This window comes from Hakea prostrata, chromosome 4, assembly GCF_041222555.1.
Source record: "Hakea prostrata isolate BN-2017 chromosome 4, UWA_Hpros_2, whole genome shotgun sequence".
Taxonomy (NCBI): Eukaryota; Viridiplantae; Streptophyta; class Magnoliopsida; order Proteales; family Proteaceae; genus Hakea; species Hakea prostrata.
This window is the reverse complement of record NC_142603.1, coordinates 10,784,753-10,807,661: the sequence shown is the minus strand read 5'-3', so window position 1 is coordinate 10,807,661 and position 22,909 is coordinate 10,784,753. Positions and strand designations below refer to the sequence as shown.

At 37.5% G+C, this 22,909-nt stretch overlaps 3 protein-coding genes and 1 pseudogene across 3 annotated transcripts; 1 reads left to right on the top strand and 3 right to left on the bottom strand.

Moving 5' to 3' along the window:
* Positions 1-2,286: 2,286 nt before the first annotated feature.
* On the bottom strand, positions 2,287-3,538 carry LOC149017819 (uncharacterized). Its single transcript, XM_089152148.1, has 2 exons — positions 3,418-3,538; positions 2,287-3,177 (listed from the first exon to the last, which is right to left on the bottom strand). The coding sequence occupies exon 2, from the start codon at positions 3,154-3,156 to the stop codon at positions 2,467-2,469; it is 690 nt and encodes a 229-aa protein (XP_089008274.1). The 5' UTR covers positions 3,157-3,177; positions 3,418-3,538; the 3' UTR covers positions 2,287-2,466.
* A 5,849-nt stretch (positions 3,539-9,387) lies between these two features.
* On the top strand, positions 9,388-10,802 carry LOC149017818 (fatty acid elongase 3-like pseudogene; annotated as a pseudogene).
* Positions 10,803-10,973: 171 nt separating this feature from the next.
* On the bottom strand, positions 10,974-13,428 carry LOC149017817 (calcium uniporter protein 3, mitochondrial-like). Its single transcript, XM_089154230.1, has 2 exons — positions 12,701-13,428; positions 10,974-12,028 (listed from the first exon to the last, which is right to left on the bottom strand). Exons 1-2 carry the CDS (start codon positions 13,283-13,285, stop codon positions 11,606-11,608), a joined length of 1,008 nt encoding a protein of 335 aa, XP_089010356.1. The 5' UTR covers positions 13,286-13,428; the 3' UTR covers positions 10,974-11,605.
* A 1,724-nt stretch (positions 13,429-15,152) lies between these two features.
* On the bottom strand, positions 15,153-22,616 carry EMB3111 (Tetratricopeptide repeat (TPR)-like superfamily protein). The gene is made up of 6 exons (XM_089152147.1): positions 22,481-22,616; positions 20,909-21,757; positions 18,647-19,722; positions 18,235-18,373; positions 18,039-18,114; positions 15,153-16,184 (listed from the first exon to the last, which is right to left on the bottom strand). The coding sequence occupies exons 2-3, from the start codon at positions 21,678-21,680 to the stop codon at positions 18,719-18,721; spliced, it is 1,776 nt and encodes a 591-aa protein (XP_089008273.1). The 5' UTR covers positions 21,681-21,757; positions 22,481-22,616; the 3' UTR covers positions 15,153-16,184; positions 18,039-18,114; positions 18,235-18,373; positions 18,647-18,718.
* Between the last annotated feature and the right edge of the window lie 293 nt (positions 22,617-22,909).

Genomic DNA, 22,909 nt, shown 5'->3' with positions numbered 1-22,909 from the left:
AGATGACTTGATGGGAAAGGAGATGATCCTTTGGCTCGGATACAAAATTTGTGGAGGGCCAGGTTGGGAAGGAGGAGAAATCTACGAGAAGGGGACTCAGAATTGCAAAAAGGGAAGGAGAGGGGAGGGGAGCGGAGAGAAAGCTCAGGCACAGCTGTTCAAACCACAATTCCAACTATTCCGTTATGTCCATTTATCACTGAAGATGGAGATCACATCATGTGTATACAGAAATAACAACCCTCTTAGCTATGAAGTTAAGAACAATTAAGAAACCAAATTTCCTGCATAGGCTAAATTCTAAAACAACAAAATCAAAAAAATAAATAAAGTACACTATTTCTAGATAACACAAATTGTAGATCAAAATCCTAAATTGAACCTGGTTCTCTCCATCTGGATATCCAACTAGGTTTGGGTCAGTGCAAAGCAGTGTATCTATATCGCTCCCTTTTCTCAAAATCAATTAAAACAAAACTCTAAGGATGCACGTGGAAAATAAATATGTATAAGGATGCAACAAAACTTACAGATTTTGCCTACAAAAACAAAAACAAGTTTGTTGAATGGCATTTTGGGCATTAATATGCCCATCGAGAATTAGCGCCCTAGCGCTAGCCGCTAGTTCTCAATGGGATAAAATCCCATTCGGAGTAGATTTCCTTCTGGGTGTTGGACTTCTAAAGTCCTATTTTGTTTTTATATTATTTCCTTACTTGTTTAGGATTGTAACTATACCTATAAATAAAGAATAAAGAGCAATGGAGTTTTTCACGATGAAAAGTGAAGCTCCACAAAGCATCACAGCTGGCTTCTCTCACTTTCTCTCCTCTTCTCCTCCTCTTTTCTTCTCAAACTTCCGCATCAATTTCAAAATCTAAGCGCTAAAATTAGCTTAGAAGGTATAGAATCCAACCCTGGAACAGGTGACGCAAAAGAATCGCAGCTGGTTTTTTTTTGGATAACATAAGCTGCCAGAAGATGAGAAACTAAACAACTTGGGTCTAGTTAACAGATACGGAGAACTAAATAAAATGGCCAGTTCCAACTGAAATTTATCTATTTGATTCAACATACATCACAATCTAACAATGATAAAACTACAAACTTCTTTCATTATCAATACTGAAGCAGGAACGTTCATTGCTAAGCCTTCACAATATAATGTAGATTTGGATCACATTCAGCAACTTGAGTCCATAAGAATATGTGCTAAAAAGGATATAGGGACCAGAGTCCAGGGACGGATGCTACTTCTGATTTGGTGGGCCCAATGGTCAGCTGGTCAAGATCAAGCTACAGAGAATATCTTTAATGACTCAGCTTTTTGTTTCAAGTCAAGAACAGCCACCAAGCTGATCTTGGTTAGAAGAGAATTTAGGAATTATCAACTCATAACTGGGGTAATCATCAATTTAGGATAGTATTCATCTTTTTAGTAGTTTTGTTATGTAATTAGGACACTCTTGATTATTAACCAATTAGAGATAGGATTTACTTTTTAAGTAGGAGTGTTTCTAGAAGATCTTAATGTAAGGGATTTGTTACAAAATGAAAGCAAGAGGCAACATACACAATCCGATATAAGAAATTCTTTGTGAAGGAGGGAAACCTGGGGTTAGATGCCCTGCTTCAAGATAGACTACCCATATTCATCTTCCCCAACCGAGAAAATTACTGCTTGTTTGTTTGCAGTTCTACTTCCGCATAAGAATTCACTTATTCAACAGAAGAGAACCTACTGTGCAGCTGCCATAGTTTCATATTTAGAAAAGCTTCATCTTGACCATATGGTTTAGGTTTCTTGGGGGGTTTTGCTGCTGAAACCATCACTCGATTGGATAGCCACATATTTATACTACTGTAAAGTTGGCTAAAAATTGGGAACTGGTTCTGCAAACAATGCCATTGACTACCTTCCTAAGTTGTAACCGTGTACTCAAAAACTCAAGATTACGGACAGCCATAATCATAAACTCATCACACCTAGGAGCGGAGGCCAAACTTGTAGAAGAAACTATTCTTTTCAAACTGCAAAGAGCTTCAAGACATCAATAAGTTCCTTCCTGATCCACTGAAAATGGAAGGAAAAAGATCAAGCGAAAAAAATGACAACTCGAGACAACACATCAAAGTGCACTTTGTCTGATACATTGTCCTTTGACAATGTGAGGCTTCTATACGAGCAAATGAGAGGGTTAGAAAAATCCAAACCACACCCCCCCCCCAAAAAAAAAAAAAAAAAAAAAAGTGATCAATAGGGGCCTTCAATACATTTAAGAGAAAAAATGTAAGATGTATTCAAGCATCTTTTGATGGCAGAAGTAACAAAAGCCACACGAGCACCAACAGAATATCATTGACAATGTCCTCACATGAAACTAAATCAAGCTTATGAATGTACAAGCATTTGACAGTAAATCCACGATGTCCATCATCAATTCGAATTCTGGCAGTCATTTTCATCTATGACCAAACTAAAGCAAGAATCACAAAGAAACCAACCATAAGAAATAGCATCTTCAAATAATAATCAGCCTGTTGTCCTTGACGCGTCGGTCGTGCAAAGCCATGCCCATGAACCCCATGAAATGAATTAGCAAATCCATAAGGAAAACCAGCAGCAGATCCATAGACGGTGGCATCCGGGAAACCATGCACTTGAAGATTAAACAGGGATGGAATCAGACCACCAAAGGCCGCATTAAGTGTGAAGTTTCCAAACCTTGCAGTCGCCATTGGTGGGAACCCCATGAAGCCCATGTTGCCCATCCCATGCTGTGGGAAATGATTATTGTCTGGTTGTGGAGCAGTTGCTGGCCTCTGCCCCGCGGGTCGATTGGGAATATTAACCCCAGGAATTGATTTGGATCTCGGATCGCTAGGTGCCTTTCCTCTTCCATAAAGAGGCACCAATTTCTCCTGCTGTATCAAAGCCTTACAAACTGGACACTCCTGAGAATGCGAGTGTATGTGGAGCCACTTGTAGAGACAAGGCCAACAGAAGAGGTGACCGCACAGAGTCACAATTGGTTCCTGCGCCAATTCCAAACAGATATTGCACTCAAAGTTACCAGCATCGTTGCTACCACCACTGCCTGAGCAAAAAGAGCTCTGGGGCGGCCTGTTTGCTGATTCTTCAAACCCACTTGCCATCTTCCAAGACTTACAAAAAGCCTGTAAATCACAGAAGCGCACAAATTAAAACCTAGAAGATAACAAAACCTATTGAGAGAGACGATCAATCAATTGGCGATCAAAAGGTTAAGCATCGAAAGAGAAACTGCTGCTAGGGTTTCTAGCTTGGACAAAAAGATTACACCATGGATCAATTTATATCAATCAAAAAACTGATCGAATTTGGGAAATTCAGGAAGAAACTCATCTGAAAAAGATATACATAAGGTAAGCGCGAACCTAGCGAGAGGTAGAACCGATCGAATTCAGAATCCGAAAGTCGTCTTCTCCGGTCACTGGTCTCCCTGGTGGAGGTGGAATATTAATTACTTTTGAAACTTCAACTCTTTTAACCAAAGAAGCAAGAAACTACTTCCAAGATTCGATGGCGTTACTGGCGCTTGTTTTGCATCCGTACGTGGGCAACCTGTCGCATCGTTTTTTTTTTTTTAACAAATTGCAAAGTCACCCAAAATGGCGGATTTAAAGCATTGATACCCACATTATGTTTGAAAAACACATAGACCCAATTCATTAAATGTTGTAGTCCATTCTGTTATTGACACCATTAGTCCACTGTTTTGTTTTTTAAATTTCAAAAATGCCCTTATAAAGAAAAAAATGGTCAAATATATTCTCTCTCTTCACTCGGCTTCCACCTTCGGACTCCCTCTTCGATAGAGAGATTTGGCGAGATCGAAATCTTCCGAGAAGAAATATCACAAAAGAAGAAACCCATCAGGCAACACGGGGCGAGATCGAAATCTTCCATCGAGGATTACGAAGATCCTTTGGCACTCTCCGTTGGAGGAATTCGCACCACTCTTCTCAAACTCATCAGCTCTCTCTGTTATCTATTCCATCGGAAAAAACTCTCCTACTTCCGAAGCTCAAAAATACAACGCTTCGATTCATTGTTGATCAAGCCACTTCAAGCATTCTGACTCAGATTTATCACTGGGTTCAGCAACTTATCACCCAATATAGAAAAACCCAAGCAGTGCCTTAGGTTTTCCCAGGCACTTGAGATGGCCAAGGCCAGAGTTGGCATCTTGTTTAATTCTGGCAAAGGGTATGCATTTATCAAATAATGTCTTCACGTTCTCTAACTGCATATGATTTCTTCAAGTTTCAAAATGTTCATCACTCTAATGAGTCTTCCAGGGATTGGCCCGATTTGTTGAAAACAGTCTCCGACTGGGTTGTAGAAATCTTAAAGGAATAAAGATTGCAGCAGATGCATCGATGGTTCTGCAGTTGGGCCTAGGAGAGCATGGAGCCGTGTCATGCTTTGGAAGCTTCGGAACCGTACAAGATAAAGATCTTTGATCTGGTCTAGAGTGAATGGTTTGAAGAGAAAGAAGATCAGACACGATCATCATCATATGGGTAATAAGCAACAAGGTTCAGAATTGAGCCGTGCCAATCGACTCCGACAACTAGTCCCTGGTGGTGAAGCCATGGATTTCTGCAATTTGCTTGATGAAACTGCTCATTATATAAAGTGTCTCAATATCCAAGTACAGGTCATGCGAAACATCGCTGATCTCTACTCTCCCGAGCCCGACTTTGCCTGATCCAGGTATATAAAGATATCAAGAAAGAGAGGCCCAGAATGGAAAAATATCGAATAAACTCACGACTTAGCCATGAAATTTTTGGCCGGAGTTGAAGAGGGTGTCGGCGGCGTTGCTGTCGAGCCAAAGGTGGAGAGCCGAGTGAAAAGAGAGAATACATTTGGCCATTTTTTTTCTCCATAAGGGCATTTTTGGAATTTAAGAAGAATAAAACAGTGGACTAATGGTTTCAATAACATAATGGACTACCATGTCATTATGTTATTGAATTGGGTGTGTGTGTTTTTCAAACATAAACTGGGGTGTCAATGCTTTAAAGCCGCCATTTTGGGGTGCTTGTGCAATTTGTTTTTTTTTTTTTTTTTTTAGTGGATAGATTATGTAATGGATACTTATGTAGGTATAGCCAATATAGGTTCTCTAGGTTAATAGTAAGCTCCGAATGGCCACCATCTCCCGAGTGGTCGAGGTCAAAATCTCGACAACTCATTTTGCTTAGTATATATTTTTTTATTGCACATAGGTATAGTTGAAAAAATAATATAACAAAAAAGAACACATAAATTGAGTGGTTGGGATTCATCCTCGACCATTGATTTCATCTTCACCATATGCAGTTCAATGCTAATGCGCAACACTCTAAAGGGTTGTTTGGTTTTACGAGTCTAAATATTTCAAATCTATGGAGTCATATTTCATAAAATTAACTGTTTGGTTAACTTGAATTTGTAGAAATTTCATTATGAAAAAACTATTTGGTCAATGTGATTTTTGTGAAATCTGCAAATATTTAGTACTTTTATAGTAGATTTCACCTCATACCCATAAATCTACAGATTCATGTTTTTAGTGTAAAGGGATAAATGTCTAGATTTCATGAATATAAAGAATTTTTACAATCAAACGGGAATAAATCTCGAATTCATGAATCAGACATTTAAAATCTTTGAATTCATATAACCAAACAAGCCATAAAGTAATCTTGGTAATTAAGGACACAAAAAGAAAGGTTCACAATAAAAGGTAAGAATTCTTTCTGACCATAGAAAATCTTGGTTGGACAATAAAAGGTAAGAATTCTGAGACCATAGAGACCCTACTGTTTAAGACGCCACCACTACCTAGACCTGTCTTTGATGTAGGTGTTTTGTCTTTTTTTGAGTAAATTGGCTTTTTACGAAGGAATGAAAAAGAAGAAAAACAAGGAGAGAAAATAATCCCTTGTTTTTCGAATTCTTGCTAAAAAGAAGGGAATTGGTTTTACACAGCCAAGACTTGAATGATGCGCACATCACCTACGCCAATTGTCAAGATTGAAATCTCGGTCAAGATTTTGATCTCAACAGTTTGCAATATAGTGCTACGCATTTAATGCGCAACACTAAAATTGAACCGGTCTTACACTCCATACCTCCACCTTGCTAGTGTCTTGAATTGAGACTTTCTTTTGAAAGGTGTAGAAAGGTCTGATGTAGTATTATCTAGATCCCAACTCCTAATTGACATCAAATATCACCTTTACCAAATTATATCAAATGATTATTTGAATTGATTTTCTTTTGATGGTAGATGATTAAATCGCTTACAAAAAAAAAATGAATAAATCGCAACATGCTAGGGAAAATATATCTCCAAATTAGGAGAAGTTATGTTAGGTTTTTTATTAAAATTTATATTAAGTTTCAAAATTAGTTTTTGCATTTCTTTTATTCTAACTGTTTTGTTAGTGTATTGGACCCATGAAGTAAGGATGTTATGAGGCACCCATGAGTAAAGAAGGCTCTTCATGACATTTATCATGGGTCTTAAAGGTCTTGATCATGGTGATGAAGTGGGCTTATTTGTAAGGTGAAATTTTGCTCAAATTCTAATTATTAACCTTTAATCTTTATTTCAACTTCATGGCCATTATTATGAGTGGGGTTAACGTTATTGAATGGATTAAATCAAATTCATACAAAAGAGGTGAATATGAGAATTAATTCTCCATTAGTGGGGAGGATAGGTCAAGGTAGTTTATTCCCATTAGTGGAGAAGGGACAAGCCCATTGATTCTCTCCCTTGTGAGGAATAAGTCATTGTAATTTAATGACCCAATTCATTGCCTTGAGAATCTCAAGGGGTATAAGGTATGGTTTGGGCTTATATAAATCCAACTCCTTCCTTGTATGTGGTGTGTAATAGAGACACTCCTCACACTTGTATTATTTGTTACTTATTGTTTTAAAAGTTTCTTCCTTTGAGTTTGTCTAAGTGTTGTGCTGTAGTTTTTGGCTGCCTGAAGGGACTAGAAGAACTACCTCATCTTTTAGTTGAAGGTTGTTTTATCTTAAAGGTGGTGGTGCGAAAAACCCTTGGTAGTAAGGTATATCAATTACCTTAAAAATAACACTTAAGATGTAATTCAACCTCGTTTATTGGTGATTCATTCGATTGCAACATCAAACTTTTAAAATTGGTTAAGGATCTCCATCTTTCAATTGTATTACAATTCCATTATTGTGTTTTTTGAATTTGTAATACAATTACCCTAACATGCTATACTAGCATTTTCTCTCTTTATCATTCTCTTCTTAGCAATCATTATCTTCTAAACATTTTATTTAAAGAAAAACTATGTGATTAACTAAAAATTGTTTTTAGGTTTTCTTTTATAAAAATAACAAATTATTTAGTTTTGTACATACAAATTCAGTTTTAACTAGTTTGATTAAATGAAACACTGTGTGAGTATTTTTATAAAGTGAAACCTAAAAGTAAGTAACCACATAAATTTTCTTTTATTTTATATGCATTTTAAATATGGTTGGTTGCAAGCAGAATGGAAAATAGAAATAAAAAAAAACTCTTTAAATATTAACATATTTCCAATTTCCTCATAACCAAACGATCCCTTCAGGTGTGTACATTTCCTTATGTTTAACTCAATGGAGGGGAAAAACGACAAACTAACAAAATTTTCAAGTTCAAAATTGAAGTTGGGGTTCATCCGGACCAAATTTGCGCGCACCTTGATTACATCCTCGGGGAGGAGATGCTTTCTGCAATGATTAAACCCATGACCTCTCCAATGAGAAGTATAAATGTCTACCACTCTATCGTATATAGGCAAACACGGGCAGATGATTATTTCCCTGACAATGGGCCGGAATATTTTAAAGCCCGGAGCCCATATAACAACTTATTTGTTGATTATAATACTCTCATAAGAATGGTTAATTAGATAATCATTCTTTCTAGCATTTTTATGCACATAGAAAACGTTCGCCTGACAACCCAAAAACTAAAAGTAAAAATTTACGCAGACAACGTTTACCAAACGTTTTAACTTTTCAAAACATGTTTTTAAACTAATTATGAAACACAAATCACGTTTACGGTGTGGTGACTCATGACTCAGATATCATTAATGATAACTTGGCTATAAAAATTATAAAGCCAAGATATGGACCCTAAGTGTGATTTATTGTGATGTAAGAGTTATGCATGCCCAATTATGGAACCGATTTTATGGTTTAATAATAATTATTTTCAATTGGCTGATGAGAAATTAAAACCAGCTGGAGATTAAATGTTTTAGTGTGTCTTTTTTTCCATTTTTAGATTGCAAGCTAGAGGATAGATAGAGAACAACAACATTGCAATCATAGAAATTATATTTGAAATATTTTTTCCATCCAAAATTAAGTAACTTTATATTGTGTGTTGTTGCTGAATCTGAATTGATTGCTGAAACGGTGGCCAATTGATCCTAAGAGGCAAAAAAAAAAAGGCCCCCCCACAAATTAGTAACTTTATATCGAATCTGAATTGATTAGATCGTGAAAATCGAGTTGTGCCTTGATCTACTAAGAAATCGAGCAAAAGTCAAAAAAATTTCGGGTCTCTCCATGACAACAACCTCGTGTTTTTGTCAATTGTTATAATATATGGTATGACTCATGATATTTTATAATCATCATTTTAGCAATTTTTTATTTTAAAAAAAAATCTAAGAAATAAACAAAACATTTCAGATTTGTGTGGAAAAAATCCAATGTATTTAATCCGACAAATCTCTAAAATTAATGTAAGTTTTGGGTATCATAATCATAATTACTTATAAATAACAGTAATGTTCCCTAATATTGAATCATTGATGATATCCGAAGGGCCAGGAAATCAAAGAACCTACACCTGCCAGTTGTCGCCATATGCCGACTGCAACCAAATGCCACCGGCCATTTATGGTAACCGGTAAAAATGTTGTTATTCTGTCACCGACTTCTCCAGAGGTTACCGGTACAAATTCTCGACTCTCCAGAGAAATCCCAATTTCCCAACGAACAAGGAAATCGGACGGTTAGGAACATCGCTTCAATTTTGGGTGGCCCCCAGATTCCCATCTAACTCAGAAAGCTCGCAAATTGGGGCGAGAGAAAAGGAGAGCAAGAACACCGTAACTACCAAACAGGGCTAAAATTCGGCACGAGACATGTTACACCGCACGCTCAACAGGAACCAGGAGCTTTTTGCTTTCTGATTCTGCAGCCAATCATAGCCTCCCACGTGTCATCTATTTTGATCATTAATTTGCTATTTAAGTGATTACCTAAGCATGGATTTTATATAATTCTTTCCTGCTTCTCTCTCTCAACCTCTCATATCTTCTGGGATCTTTCTCGGTCAAAACTGGGGAAGAAAACGGGAGATGTTGCAGGAGAGATTGGTTTGGATTTGATTTGGTCTGATCAGTGTTTTGAATACGGAGGCAGAAGCCAAGCTCCTTGCCTGAGAGTTGTGGAAATCCTTGTCGATTGGTTCCCGATTCGAAAATGGGAACCAACGCGATGCAACAACGACAACAATCACTCTCTTATTGGCTCTCGGAGCATCCATCGATCGTGAAGTTTCGATGGAGTCATTCCCAATCATGGGGATCGACATGGGTTTTTCTCTTCTCCTCCATAGCCGCCTACATCACCCTCTCTGTTTTCCTCCACAGCTTCTTGGCCCTGTGTCGCCGCCGTCGACCGGTGCCACTGGGTCCAATTCCGGCGATTCACAGTCTGTTTATGTCGCTTCTCTCCGTCGTCATATTCGTCGGGATTCTGGTCTCCACCGCCTCCGAGATACGTGACACACGGTGGTTCTGGCGGCGTTCCAAGACCCCTTTCCAGTGGCTCCTCTGTTTTCCGTTAGGGACTCGACCCAGTGGCCGTGTCTTCTTCTGGTCTTACATCTTCTACCTCTCTCGCTTCCTCCACTTGATTCGCACCTTCTTCACTATCCTTCGTCGTCGTAAGCTCACATCTTTTCAGCTCTTCAACCAATCCATTCTCCTCTGCATGTCCTTCCTCTGGCTCGAGTTCTCACAATCGTTCCAGGTCTTGGCTATCCTTTCCGCCACTCTGGTTTACTCGGTGGTGTATGGGTATCGATTCTGGACTGCAATTGGGCTTCCCAGTGCTTGCTTTCCATTCGTGTTGAATTGCCAAGTGATTTTGTTGGGTTGCAATTTGGTGTGGCATGTTGGGGTTCTCCTCTTGCATTTTGTCAAAGGTGGGTGTAATGGGATTGAGGCTTGGATCTTCAATTCTGTGTTCAATGGTGTCATTCTCCTGCTTTTCTTGAATTTCTACGTGAAGATGCATCTGAAGAAGAGAAAGATCGTTGCAGTGGTGGAAGATGACCCTTCGACGATTTATGGATGCTCTGATTGTAAAGCAAGAAGAGAGATGGAGAAAACCGGAGGCAAGAAAGATCTCTGATGTGGTCCGCTCCGGTTTGGTTCGGTTCGATTTGGTTCACCATTAATATCTTTTAACCATGTAACTTTTTATTTGGCCAAAATTTTAACAATGTAATTTTAATTGTTCATCACAGATGGAGAAAGGGGAGGACCCTCATTTTTTTTTTTTTGTAGATAATCTGAGATAGTTATATAGTGCAACACTTTTGGTGATCAAGGCTGTAATAGAGAAAATTTGATATCTATTTTTTTAACTCCATTCTATGTTATTTTTTAATTGTCTGGTAAGTCCATCCAGATACTGAAAGTCAAGGCCTCAAGGGTAAATATATTTCATTATTATTAATTTTTAATAGTTATTTTATATTTGTATGTTACAAAATTATTATATGATCAATTAGTTATTTGATATTTGTTCAAGAGTTATTCTGGTTTGTAGTTTAGCTGAGAATAATGATCTTTAAAACACATTCATTCTTACTATATTTGGATGGAAGAGTGGAGTATTAACATTTGTTGGTAAAAAAATTAGAGAAAAACTATTTATTCTTTATTGCAGTTCAATCAGTTATTGATGAAGTTTTTAAAAATATAAGGTTCAGTCAAAAGGAGTTGAAAGAATTTTGTACCAAATATATCTCTCAACCTCAATCGAGAGAGAGCAAGTAAGATTAGAGTCAACTCTTTCAAAGAATACGGGGTTTTGGGTTTTGGGTTTTAAATGCTCTTTCTAATTTTATCTCTTGGAGATCAAAATCTTTAATCTTTATAAGGATATGTACATCCCAATTATATTGCAATTTATTTATTTCACATGTTTGCAAGGAATTCTAGTACAACTATTCTAAATTACAAAATCGTAATTATGAAACGGTTTTTCACTTGTATGGTAACTACCTAACTTTACAAAGTACTTACATATTTATTATAGTATTTGAAAAAGAAAAAAAAAATGGTTTTCAACCCCTTTTCCCCCTAAAGGCTGAGTTTGGATCAAAGCACACTTAGAGATAATTTAGTGGGGGCTTTCAGACAATCTGAAGCCAATTAAACTTTTAATGATGCAAAGCTGATGCTTCAACCAAAAGTCTTTACAGAAAGAATTAATGTAGGTTCAGATTCAGTTGGACCACAAGGTTGAGCAAGATCTACGGAGCTCACCAAACCTTTCAATGTCAAAATTCTTATTCTTCATCAGGCGCTTCTGCTTGACATTAAAACGGCTCTCGTAGAACCCTTGGAAAGAAGGGTCCTTGGAAGTCCTCATGTAGAAGGCGAAACCTGCCATGAAGTAGATGGAGGTTACGTAGAAACAGATTGGCTCCATCACATCCCAGTTTAGCTCCCAAAATGTAAGCCTCATGAATGCCAAAGTCTGGATGATGAGGAAACCCATTCCAGTCCATAACTCCTTTCGAACCAACGCATCTGCTTGTCGGTCGATTGCCGTTTTCTCCTTCTCCATTGCTTCTAGTTCTTTTCTTCTGAGATCGTTCGAGTGTTCCATGGATCGAGAAATTATGGCTTCTAATTCTTCTGTTACCTGTAAATATCCACAACAAAAACCGGGGAACATTTGGGTAACTCTCTCCAGCGGCCACAAGCCACAACAATTTCTTTCTAACTAGGCCAAATCAAAACCAAACCAAACAAAATAAAGCACAGTATCCTAAATTGAATAAATCACTTTCAAGTTTTTCTTTTCCCGCGCTCCTCCTCCATCTCAAAACTGTTTATATCTATATGATTATCTTTTAACTATTTTTGGTTTCCTAAAGTGAGTGAAATGGGGGGACGAATGTTGGGGAAAAAAAGAGAAACTTCAAGAGTAGTTTTGGTCTTTTTCATCTCCTAGGGTCACAATCTCAAACATGTAACCTCAATACACGTTTGTTTGGATCTGGCCGAAATGGCGTAAGGTTTGTTTCCTGTTCAAAAAGAGACATGACAAAAACTATCAGATCTCGGTATTTCTAGAGTTTAAAAGAAAAGAAGATATAGCAAAATCGAAAATTGAATTTCATTCATCGCTTCACGTGTTTGTTTGGTTACTTCTTAGGTATTCCTTCTTTCTTTATTTCTTTCCAAAACCCTTAGCTTTTCTTTCAAAGTTCAATTGAGGGATACCTGTAAGTTTAGGTCGATGATTTTCACAACAAGATCAAAAAGCTAAAAGAGATGGAAAAGCAGAAGAACAAATGAAACAATCTTTTACCTGATCCGGTTGGAGGAACACAATGTTTCCTAAGACAATGACGGCTCCAGATTCATCAAGAATCTTTGCGGACTCCAATGCCTGATCATGACTCAAGCAACCATCGGAGCAGATTTGAACAAACTCTGGATATGAGATGGTTTTCTTAGGAATCCTTCTCAACTTTGTTTTCAAAGTCTCCAAACGGGACAACCTCAACAACTTTCTCGTATCGTCAACCGAAATTTGGAATAGAATATCCGATCTAGTAACCGGAGGATTGAGTTCATCCAATCGGAGACGATCATTACTAGATTTCAACCCTTTCAACTTTTCCGTCAATCTGTTATCAAGAGACAAAGACCATCGCTCCTTCGTTGCCATCGACGACGCGACCATCGCTCCTTTATGCAATAATCTTCGCAAAAATCCATCTCTATCGGTACCTGATCCGCGACGAAAATCTCGATGAAACAACGTTTTTGCAGGATCCGGAGGGAATAACGAGGGTTCAGATGACAGATACGAAAGAGAAGGATGTGGAGAATGTGATGAAAGGTAAATTGCGTTGAAGAGACGCTGTGCTAGGGTTTTACGAAACGGCATTATCGAACAGAAGAAGGAAGAAGGGAATGTAGATATTAGCAAGAACAAAAATAAATAAAAATAAAAAATATAAATTACTGATTCACACCATCACACCGCTCTGGTGAACGATGAGCTGCGATCCTTTTATAGCTCCCATAAGAGAGGAGTAATCGTGAGGAGTAAAATAGCAAAATCTCGTTCCTTTTGATAGTCGAACTTGGGAGGTGCTGAGGTGGAGGTTGAATATGGAAAAGACGAAACGGCCCTTCACCGTCCACTCCTGTAATAGTGTTGTTTGGTTCTATCCGTTGGGGCTAAGGAAACAACATACGCAAGAGAGTAGGAGTGTGTTTCATGTATAATTCTCACACGTGTCCACGTATCCAATTATTAAGGACCGTTTGATGCCAAGGATGTTTTGACCTCATTCGTCCTTGGCGTTGTCATTGAAGGATATTGTTTTTATAGGAGTATAATTGTCATTTTACATTTACTCAATTTGTCCTACATTAATCAATTATATTATACAGGATGTAGTGATGACGCGGACTCTTTAATCTTATCCTAAACGAATCAAATGAGACGTTGCACATCTTTCCTTATAGCTTTTAAACACCATTAGAAGGGGATAATTGTAATTTTATAAAGAACATAATTTCATTAGTAATTGATAAACCAGAGTTTGAGTGAGAGATAAACTCTTTAGTTTAAAATTTAAATTATATTTCACTTGGCTACTTAAGAGTTGGTATTCAGTTTAAGTTTGTTTTCCTGTATATCTCAACTTCTTATTCATGTAATTGATTACTATATAAATACAATACTCAAACTAATGTGAAGACTTGAGCATTCAAAACCTAATATTAGAATTGCTTTTAGTAATTAAGATATAGTACAAGTAGTAACCCTAAATATTCACAATTATAGGTTGTTTTGGGGATTTGAAAATGTAAAAGTGCCATGTCATCAATTGACAACGGAATTTAATGGCAAGGAGCATTAATAATTTCAAGTAAAATCAAAGGTTGCATTAGTAATTCTAGAAATTATTACAAATATGATAGTAAATAAGCTATAGATCAAGAGGGGATCATTAATTATCCCATTTAAAAATATTCCTCATGGGATTGTTTAGGATCTAACAACGTGGTGGGCGGCGTTCACCTCATAGAAGAGTACGTTAATTGTAAATCCTAATGTTATATATAAATACTAGGTAAAAGCAACTGTTTGAATATTCCAAATTGTAATACGTCTAAATAATCCTATGCTTAACCCTTAATTCCTAAAAAGAACATCAAACATGACACGCCACCATGCAACATGGGGATCAAAGGGAAAGTTTGAGATAAGGGGTGTTAGTTAGCTTCCACAAAAGCAAGAAGGTTGCGTTCCTTCTTTTACTTGTACTTACTTTCCTCGCCTGCTCCATTGCAGACACTTTGTGGAATTTATTATGTTATCAGTCATTGGACAAAGAGAAAACACTACTGTATGTCTTGGTTCATAGAAGGTTGCAGGAATCAAATCACTAACATTACCAACCTTTAATGGCTAAGGAACCTTTCTCCCGTGCTTTTGACCAGCTTCACTACTGATAATGACTTGAGAGTGAAACATCTCATCTGGGTTTCCTAAGTTGAACCATAATTAGGCAGTTCCTATGGTCAAAATTTAAAGGTGGAGCTTTAAGGGGTAGTGGCTTGAACCGAATTCGAACAAATGGTGTTTGGTTAGCCAAGAGAAGAGAACACCAACGGTACAAGGAAGTGATAAAAGCAAATTAGTGAGTGGTCTAATGGATTGAACAATTAGAACCCATGATCAAGGAATGAAAAAGAGTCTACATTATGGCCACAAAATGTTGTACCTTTGGCCTTTGTTTGGCCTAGATGGATGACAAGAATCTAATCATGGAGTTTAGTATTAGAAGTTGGTGGCTGAAGCTAAGGTTGAAGGTAAGGTAAAGTCTGTTTTTGCTCATCTTTTGTTTTTATCAGTGACATCAGAAAGAGAAATTCAGTGGTGATGAAAGTAGAGCTTTATGTGTTTTTTTTTCTAATTGGTGAGTAAGAGGAGAAATCGAAGTGGAACTCAAGAGTTGCAGGGAGGAAATAAAGAGAAATTTACAATCACAAAACTATGTCATTCAAGCAAACTCAAATTTTCATTCACTCTAATGTGTCAACATGCATCTTCTGTTAACCTTTGAAATTGAAGCAAACTCTCCTCTGCAATTGAGTTATAGCCAGAGACTGGCCTTGAGCCTGAATTGCAAGCAATTATCTCTCTGGCCGTGTCCAAACTGGTTTCTGTTCAGTAATTGCTGAAGGGCATCCCCATCAGACGAGAGTCATGTAGCCAGACCTAAGGGTTTTCTGGCAATCTTCATAAGTGAAATGTATACAAATATACAACCCAGATAGATAACTATCTTTAGAATTACAGCAACCCTACATGTTGAATGAGATCTGTAAGCCAGTTTAGGATATGATGGTGGCACAGCAAATGAGTTTCTAGATATGTCTATAATCATATGATTACAAAACTTCTTATTTTCCTTGTTAAAATATCTACATTGCACATCCCTTCCCTTTGGCTGCAGCCAGAGACTACAAGTTCAAACTAGAAGAGATCTGATACCATGTCCTCGACAGTATGGGCATCAAAGTATTGTGATCTTTCTTTATCAACTCCACTGGGCGGGCAGAACGGCTGACTTCCATCAACCTTTGTGGATCATATCATCGGCACCTGAACCACTGGTGAGCCAGCAAATAAACAGAACCCTAATAACATCCTTCCACCAGCTCCAAGTTAATATCTCACTTGTTCTGGCCCCATTTTCATTAAAGCCAATTCACAGGTACAAGTTACGCAGGACTCCATGCCAAAAGAGGTAGCACAATAATATAGCCTGTAAAACAAAACAAGAAGATTTATTTACTCACTACATGGTTGGGCATCCAAATAAAACATCCATCCAGAGCTAATAACTTTGAAGTCACATGTTGATATGCAATTACCATAACCTCCAATTCAACTCATTAATAGCTGGCTGAAAGAAAAAGATGAAATTGCTCTTCTTGACCAAATGGGTAAAAAGGCCAAATTAATCCACCCACAAGATCATATATGCAATCAATATTTCTGAACGATCTCTATTTCTCTCCACAATTTTGGGAGTTCTGTTTTTCTTTATTTTTTTCTCCCTCCCCCAGAAGAGATCATTATCAAATATGATCCTGGCTAAGGTGATCTCTTCCCTCTGACCTACCGTAGCTAATGACATCTGCTGATCTTTGGTAAGATGCTAAATTCTTGGAGTTACATTCTAGAACCTAATTTGATGCCAGCAAATAGAGTCAAAATCATTTGGAATGAAAAATTCTTTCTTTGACATCAAAATAAATGAAAACTTTACTGAACTCTTGGTTTTTAGCAATATGTTACCATATTAAAATCTATGAAACTATCAATGAGAAAACCTCCAGCATTAGAAAGTTATCATAAAAAAATCCATTTTTAGTTCTTGAGTTCTGGGTTGACCTTTTATCCTTGTCAATTCTGATTTTTAACAATTTTTGTTCGATTCAAATTGGGAGGTATTTTCTTGTTCATGAAAAATATCTTATACACATCAGACATAAATAAGCATTTGTCTGGGCTCCAGTCAACATCCAAGAACAAATATCATTAGAGTAGGGTCAGAAGACAGAATCATAAGTGCCACTTTGATGTTTTTTCTTTTCTTCTCTTGGGTGAAAATAGTTCATGAACTGTGGTTAGAAGGTGAAAAGCAGGCAGCCTACAAAGAATCAGAACCATCTCTGGGCCTTGAAGCCAAGTCCTCCAACTGGCTGGGAGAAAAGCCTGCTTTCAACCAATTCGGTGCTGGATATGCAACATGTTGACTCAGGCAACCAACTTGACAATATGTTCGCTACACACACACACACACACAAAAGAGAACCATAAGGGGGAGCTAGAGTCCTTGTCATGTTGATAGAGTTGATTCAAATGCCATTCATGTTGAGTTTATCTTATATATAATTTGAACCCAAGTACAATTCCTAATTTAATATACGTAAGGGACCTTGGCCACGCTATCAGTGGTTCTGAATGCTATTGTGGCTCTAGGATCTCAGTTGTCAAAGTGTTACCTAGATGTCAACGTGCTTTGTTTGACTTGGGAGCCTTAGTCGTATAGCCGGTGCAGTGGACAATGTACACACCTAATTGGTGTCACCTTATATTTTAACCCTCTCCAGCACCCCTGGTTTGCCTTAGTGCAGCAACAACTATGTCTAGGATTCTCTCCTATCATGGTCTTTCTCTTTTCTCTTCTGTCTAGGATTCTCTCCTTTCATGGTCTTTCTCTTTTCTCTTCTGTCTAGGATTCTCTCCTTTCATGGTCTTTATCTTTTCTCTTCTTCTTTCTCCCTCCTTTTATCTCATGGAACCAGTTCTTGGTTCTTAGAATCTCTGCTGCTACCAAAAAATAATGGCAGAAATATTTCTAGAACTGATTTTAAGTCCAATTACTGGACAAGATAAGCAAATATAATTTGGTTGAGTCAAATCATTTGGCAGACAGCAAACTTTCAACGGGAAAATAATAGGGAAATGATTGATTACTCAACGGATGAAAAAAGTAAACAAATTAAAGTTTGAAAGAAACACCATGGACAAGTCATTCATCTCTAAATGCATGTTTTGTGACAAAAAGGTAGGGAGACTGTCACATGCTAGGGTTGGCGTGATAACTCACCTTCAGCCACTCAAACACAAGGGAAACCTTAAACAGCTCTTCCCCATCAAGTATCAGAAAATGGAAACATGAAGATCTGTGAAATAAAAACAAGGAAAATAGCTGATAAAGGGGCCAGTAACTTGGAATCGAAACTTTATAAAGTATTACAAAATAGATCCAAATATTGAAGGGGAAAAGAAGATGTCGAACATACTCTCTTGAAGGGGTTTACAGGCCTACCGTTTAGGCTTTTCATTCTTCTAGCATATCATATCATACCAGAGACATGCAAGATTGAATCATGTATCAACCATACGCAGTTGATACCTTTTTTCCAGTATCATATTAGTACCCTAAAAACAAGATACACATTGGTTAGTATTGGAGAATATGTTAAGATACTTAAAACATCGCCTCCAAGTGTATTCAAGTGGCTACCAAGGGTAATAAATTCACAAGTTTAGTATGCTTCACCAAATGAATCCTCCTAGCTAAACCCACTCCAAGTTCATCAAGCAGATTTCAAATGAGAGAAAAAGAAAAACATATCCTGCTACCCATAATAAGAGCACCCCCCCCCCCCACCCCACCCAAAAAAAAAAAAAAAAATAAAAGCAGCCACTTACTTTCTTGAAGCACATAGATGATAAGCCAGACTAACCCAATTTCGACATTATGATGGACCTTTAACAGTTACTTTAAATGACTATACCCTTGCCAAACAAAAGTTCACAAAAGCTTGCATTCACTGGAAGCCTATAATTTGAATTGCTATCATATCGCATCTTCTTCATGGCTTTTCTGTAAATTTCAGCTTCTTGGACTCTGCCAGATTCCTCAAGACCAATTGCCAACACATTGTATGTCCCTAAAGACGCACAGATCCCTTTATTTTTCATAGTCTCATATACTTCAAGTCCCTTGTTGACATCTCCACAACTAAAGTAGGCTTTCATTAAAGCAGTGTAAGTAACTAAATTCTGGTCATTAGGCAATGAATGGAAAATCTTTGCAGCAGCTGCAGACATTTTAGCAGAGCCAAATTGGTTAATCAATAGTGAAACCAAATATGTTCCAGTAAGAACCTTGATGCCAATCAACTGTTCAACAATCTCCACGGCATTCAGATACGACTTTGTTCTGATAAAGAAGCCTATCAAGGCCAGGTATGCAGCTCTCTCAACTTCTAACCCCATCTTTAAACTGTATCTGAAGGCCAACAAAGCACTAGTAGGCTTATGATTGGCACAACTCGCATGTATTATGGCAGAAACAACCACAGGATCAAATTGGATATTCTTACAGATAATCTCTTTAAGTAAGTACTCAACAGCAACAAAGTTTTGCTTGGCTAAGAGGCTTATAGCAAGGCCTGTATCAATAAATGAGTTTTCATCAAACACAGTTGCTTCTGACTCAAATGTCTGGTCATTTTCAGGTCTTACAAAGGAGAGGTGTGGATTAACTTCCCTCAAGAGCTTGGTAGCTTCACCAGCATTTTCTAGAGTTCTTAGTGCCTCCAAATAGACAGGGAGACGGAGGACCATGGAATTCTCTTTCATGTAAAGAAGGATTTGGGCCATTGCCCCTGTCTCCCCTGCAACGGAACATTTTTGCACTAAAATATTGCAAGTTGCCTTATCAGGTCGCACCCCAGCTTCTTGCATTTTGTACAAAATTTCAAGAACTGCTTCGAATTTTCCTGGCACCAGTCAAGTGGAAAAAACATGAGTATCCTAGCCATAATTCCGAAAAAGTACAAGTAGCTACCATACCAAGCCCAGCTAGGAAACTAAATTGCTTCAATTGCAAAAAGTATTAAGATGAACTAGCATCTCTTAAGTACAAAAACAATGATAGAATCTCACGTTGCCTGGAAACCTTATACCCCATGGGCATGACATGATGAGTATGCGACATGTATCCGACACCAATCCAACAGCATGACACTAGGACCATGGTGCTAAATATCCCTCCAAATCCATCAATAATAGATACATGTCATATCTTTAAGATACGGATCTGACATGCAGATGACATGGTACCATAAAAAAATTGGTAAAATATGTCCTCTATATGTAACCAATTGAATGCACTTCCCTTGCACTCTTTTATCCTTTTTGTACATGATATATTTACATATGCAACTTATTAATAGTGTTTTCACCTTAATGAGACACATATCTATGAACTTTAATAATGATATGTAACTTACTAATAGTGTTTTCACCTATTTAAACTGTCACCTTGGACTCTGGGGGAAAATAGAAGTGCAGAGGCCTAAAAGCCTTATTCAGATGAAGTCCCAAACTAGAATTGTCTCCAATAATCACCCCCCCCCAAATCTTAGTCTCCAATAATTTATCACTACTGCAGATTTATCTACACACTGCTGCAGATTTGTCTACACATAAAACTGCATCTAGATTAGGTGTTTCCCAAACCATGCCACATATTCTCTTTTTCTTTTCTGCTGATGCTATTGAGATGGTTACAGAGAATCACAACCAGAAGAGTTATGCATTACTTCATTATGTAAGTTCTCCTTGACTTACCAATATCATTTCTGGATAGAGAGCATGGGTCCCTGGGTATCCCAAAAAAAATCCCTAGTTGAATGCACGCAATGAATGGTATTCAAGGTCCACGAGGTAAAAAATAAAAAATAGCCCAAGTGATTAGAAACCGATTACTACCCTGACATGATTCTCCCTGGTAAGTAAAATATTGAATTGAGACGAAGCAATAAAACCATCCACCAGTCATTTCATTTGGAAGCATAAATTAAGGTTGTTTTACATGGAACAAGCAGAATTACAAGTAGCATTACAAATAAAATACAATGACAGTAAAGAAGGCAAAGAATGTACATTACAATGCACACTCACCAGTGCTAGCAAGGTACTCCATTAAGACAGTATAAGTGTGACAATTTGGTGAACACCCTGACTGCAGCATTTCCTTGTAAATATCACTGGCCTCCTTTGGTCTGTTATTATCAAAAAGAACCTTCATCAAGGCAGTATAAGAAACAACTGTGGGATGACAACCTACAGCTTTCATCTCCTCCCACATCTTCAGTGACCCATTAACATCCCCATCTTTAGAAAGCCAGTGCAAGAGTGAAGTGTATGTAACTGCATCTTTCTTTATACCTTTTTCTTGCATCTGCTGAAAGACGAACATCATTGATGAAATCCTCCCAGCTTCTCCAAAGATGTCCAGCATTGTTGTGTAAGTATACTGGTCGTGCTTAAAACCTTTTAAACAAGAAGCCCAATTGAAAAATAGCCAAGCCTTCTCCATTGGTGGATGTGTTTTTAGAACTTGGTTTATTGTGTATGAATCCCACCTTAAAGTGAGATTTTCAAGCTGTTCCTGAGCACAATCCCATGTTGAATACCTTAAAATTTTGGATATATTCACAATGGTATCCCTCATATAAACCTTTGGGTTATTATCTTCTACAGAGTCTCTAGATTTGGCAGATTTCCCTGCTTTCTTTCCCCTCACCATTTGAACAAATTTCTTATACTTAGACTTATGAAGGGAATGCATTCCTTTACAAGATCTGCTGCAACATTTCAAAGGCCCAGAATAATATATACAAAAATGCACACATTTACCAACAAGTCCACGGAAGCCACAATGACCTAACATAAGTATTTGCTCAAACTCCTTGAGTTCTTGTACACAGAGACAACGTGAGCTCCTTGAAGACAAAATCAACACTATCCCTGTAGTATAGAATATGTAAATGCAATTTAACAGTCATAAGTCTTTGCCTATTCAACTCTACCTTAAACAAAGGAATAACAAAGGATATACTGTATTGAAACAAAAATTAATTCACAAAGGCAAAATAATAATAATAGATTTGCCTTCAGGCACTTTTTGGGTAGTGCTGAGCTTCTGAGGACACCTTATCAATATGATATTCTACTCACATGTCAAAGTTTCAGCTTTGATAAGCTTTTATCGAAAGAAACAGAACAAAAAATTGTGGCCATTAACAATAGTAGGACCAATTTTATTTTTCATGATAGTAAACGTTTGCCGCTTGGACCTGAAGGTCCCCTGCTCCCAAGTTAAACTTTACCCAAAACAGAATAGACCAGTAGGAAATCCAGTGCAAAACTATATTTTTTTTCTAGAAAGAAATGCATGGCTGAAAATATAAGAGAACATGCCAATTACACTGTCTTATCACTCTTCCATGCTGAAACATGGTCTTCTGCAACTTTTCTTCTCTTTTAAATCTCTGAGATGTAAAATGCCCATACGTGCAAATTGAAGATGGGATTTAGAAGATGAAGACAAAAATGAATTGAATGAATCGTGGGTGGTACCTAAAAATGTTTTACTTCCCAATACTATAAACTACCACCGAATTAGACTAATAAAATGTAAAACAACAAACTAATCGAGAATCAGAAAATATAATAAGAGCGATGTCTAACCTTGAAATGCGCAGTTCCGTGTTTCCTTCTGAGTTGTTCCTCTCTTCTTCTATCACAATCGTTCAAATCAGTTTCTTTTTCGTTTTCGTCACCCTCAACTCCTCGGCGCTGGTTTGAGAGTTGTGGGAATGTTGGAGCGAACACAGCAATGGCAGGGTTACTGGAATATTTGGATTGCTTTTAAACCGGACCGTCAATGACCCGGAAAAGGTTTAAATCCCTGGCTTGACCGATTGAACCGAAAAACCGCAACCCAAAAAAACACTCCATTTTTTGAGTCCCGATAATGGACCGCTATCAACTTCAAATTACAGGAGGCCCACAAGATTAGGGTGATGAATATATATTTTTAAATATTTTATAATTTTAACTTGTGGTTGAAAAAAAGTCCATGGAGCACAGAGTCCGGAATCTAGACTGTCATTTTAC

Coding starts and splice junctions, on each gene's coding strand:
- LOC149017819 (XM_089152148.1), bottom strand. CDS start 3,156: ATGGCAAGTGGGTTTGAAGAATCAGCAAACAGGCCGCCCCAGAGCTCT.
- LOC149017817 (XM_089154230.1), bottom strand. CDS start 13,285: ATGCCGTTTCGTAAAACCCTAGCACAGCGTCTCTTCAACGCAATTTAC. Junction 12,029..12,700: donor TGTTCCTCCAACCGGATCAG/GTAAAAGATTGT, acceptor GGATATTTACAG/GTAACAGAAGAATTAGAAGC.
- EMB3111 (XM_089152147.1), bottom strand. CDS start 21,680: ATGTTAGGTCATTGTGGCTTCCGTGGACTTGTTGGTAAATGTGTGCAT. Junction 19,723..20,908: donor GGAGTACCTTGCTAGCACTG/GTGAGTGTGCAT, acceptor GACTGGTGCCAG/GAAAATTCGAAGCAGTTCTT.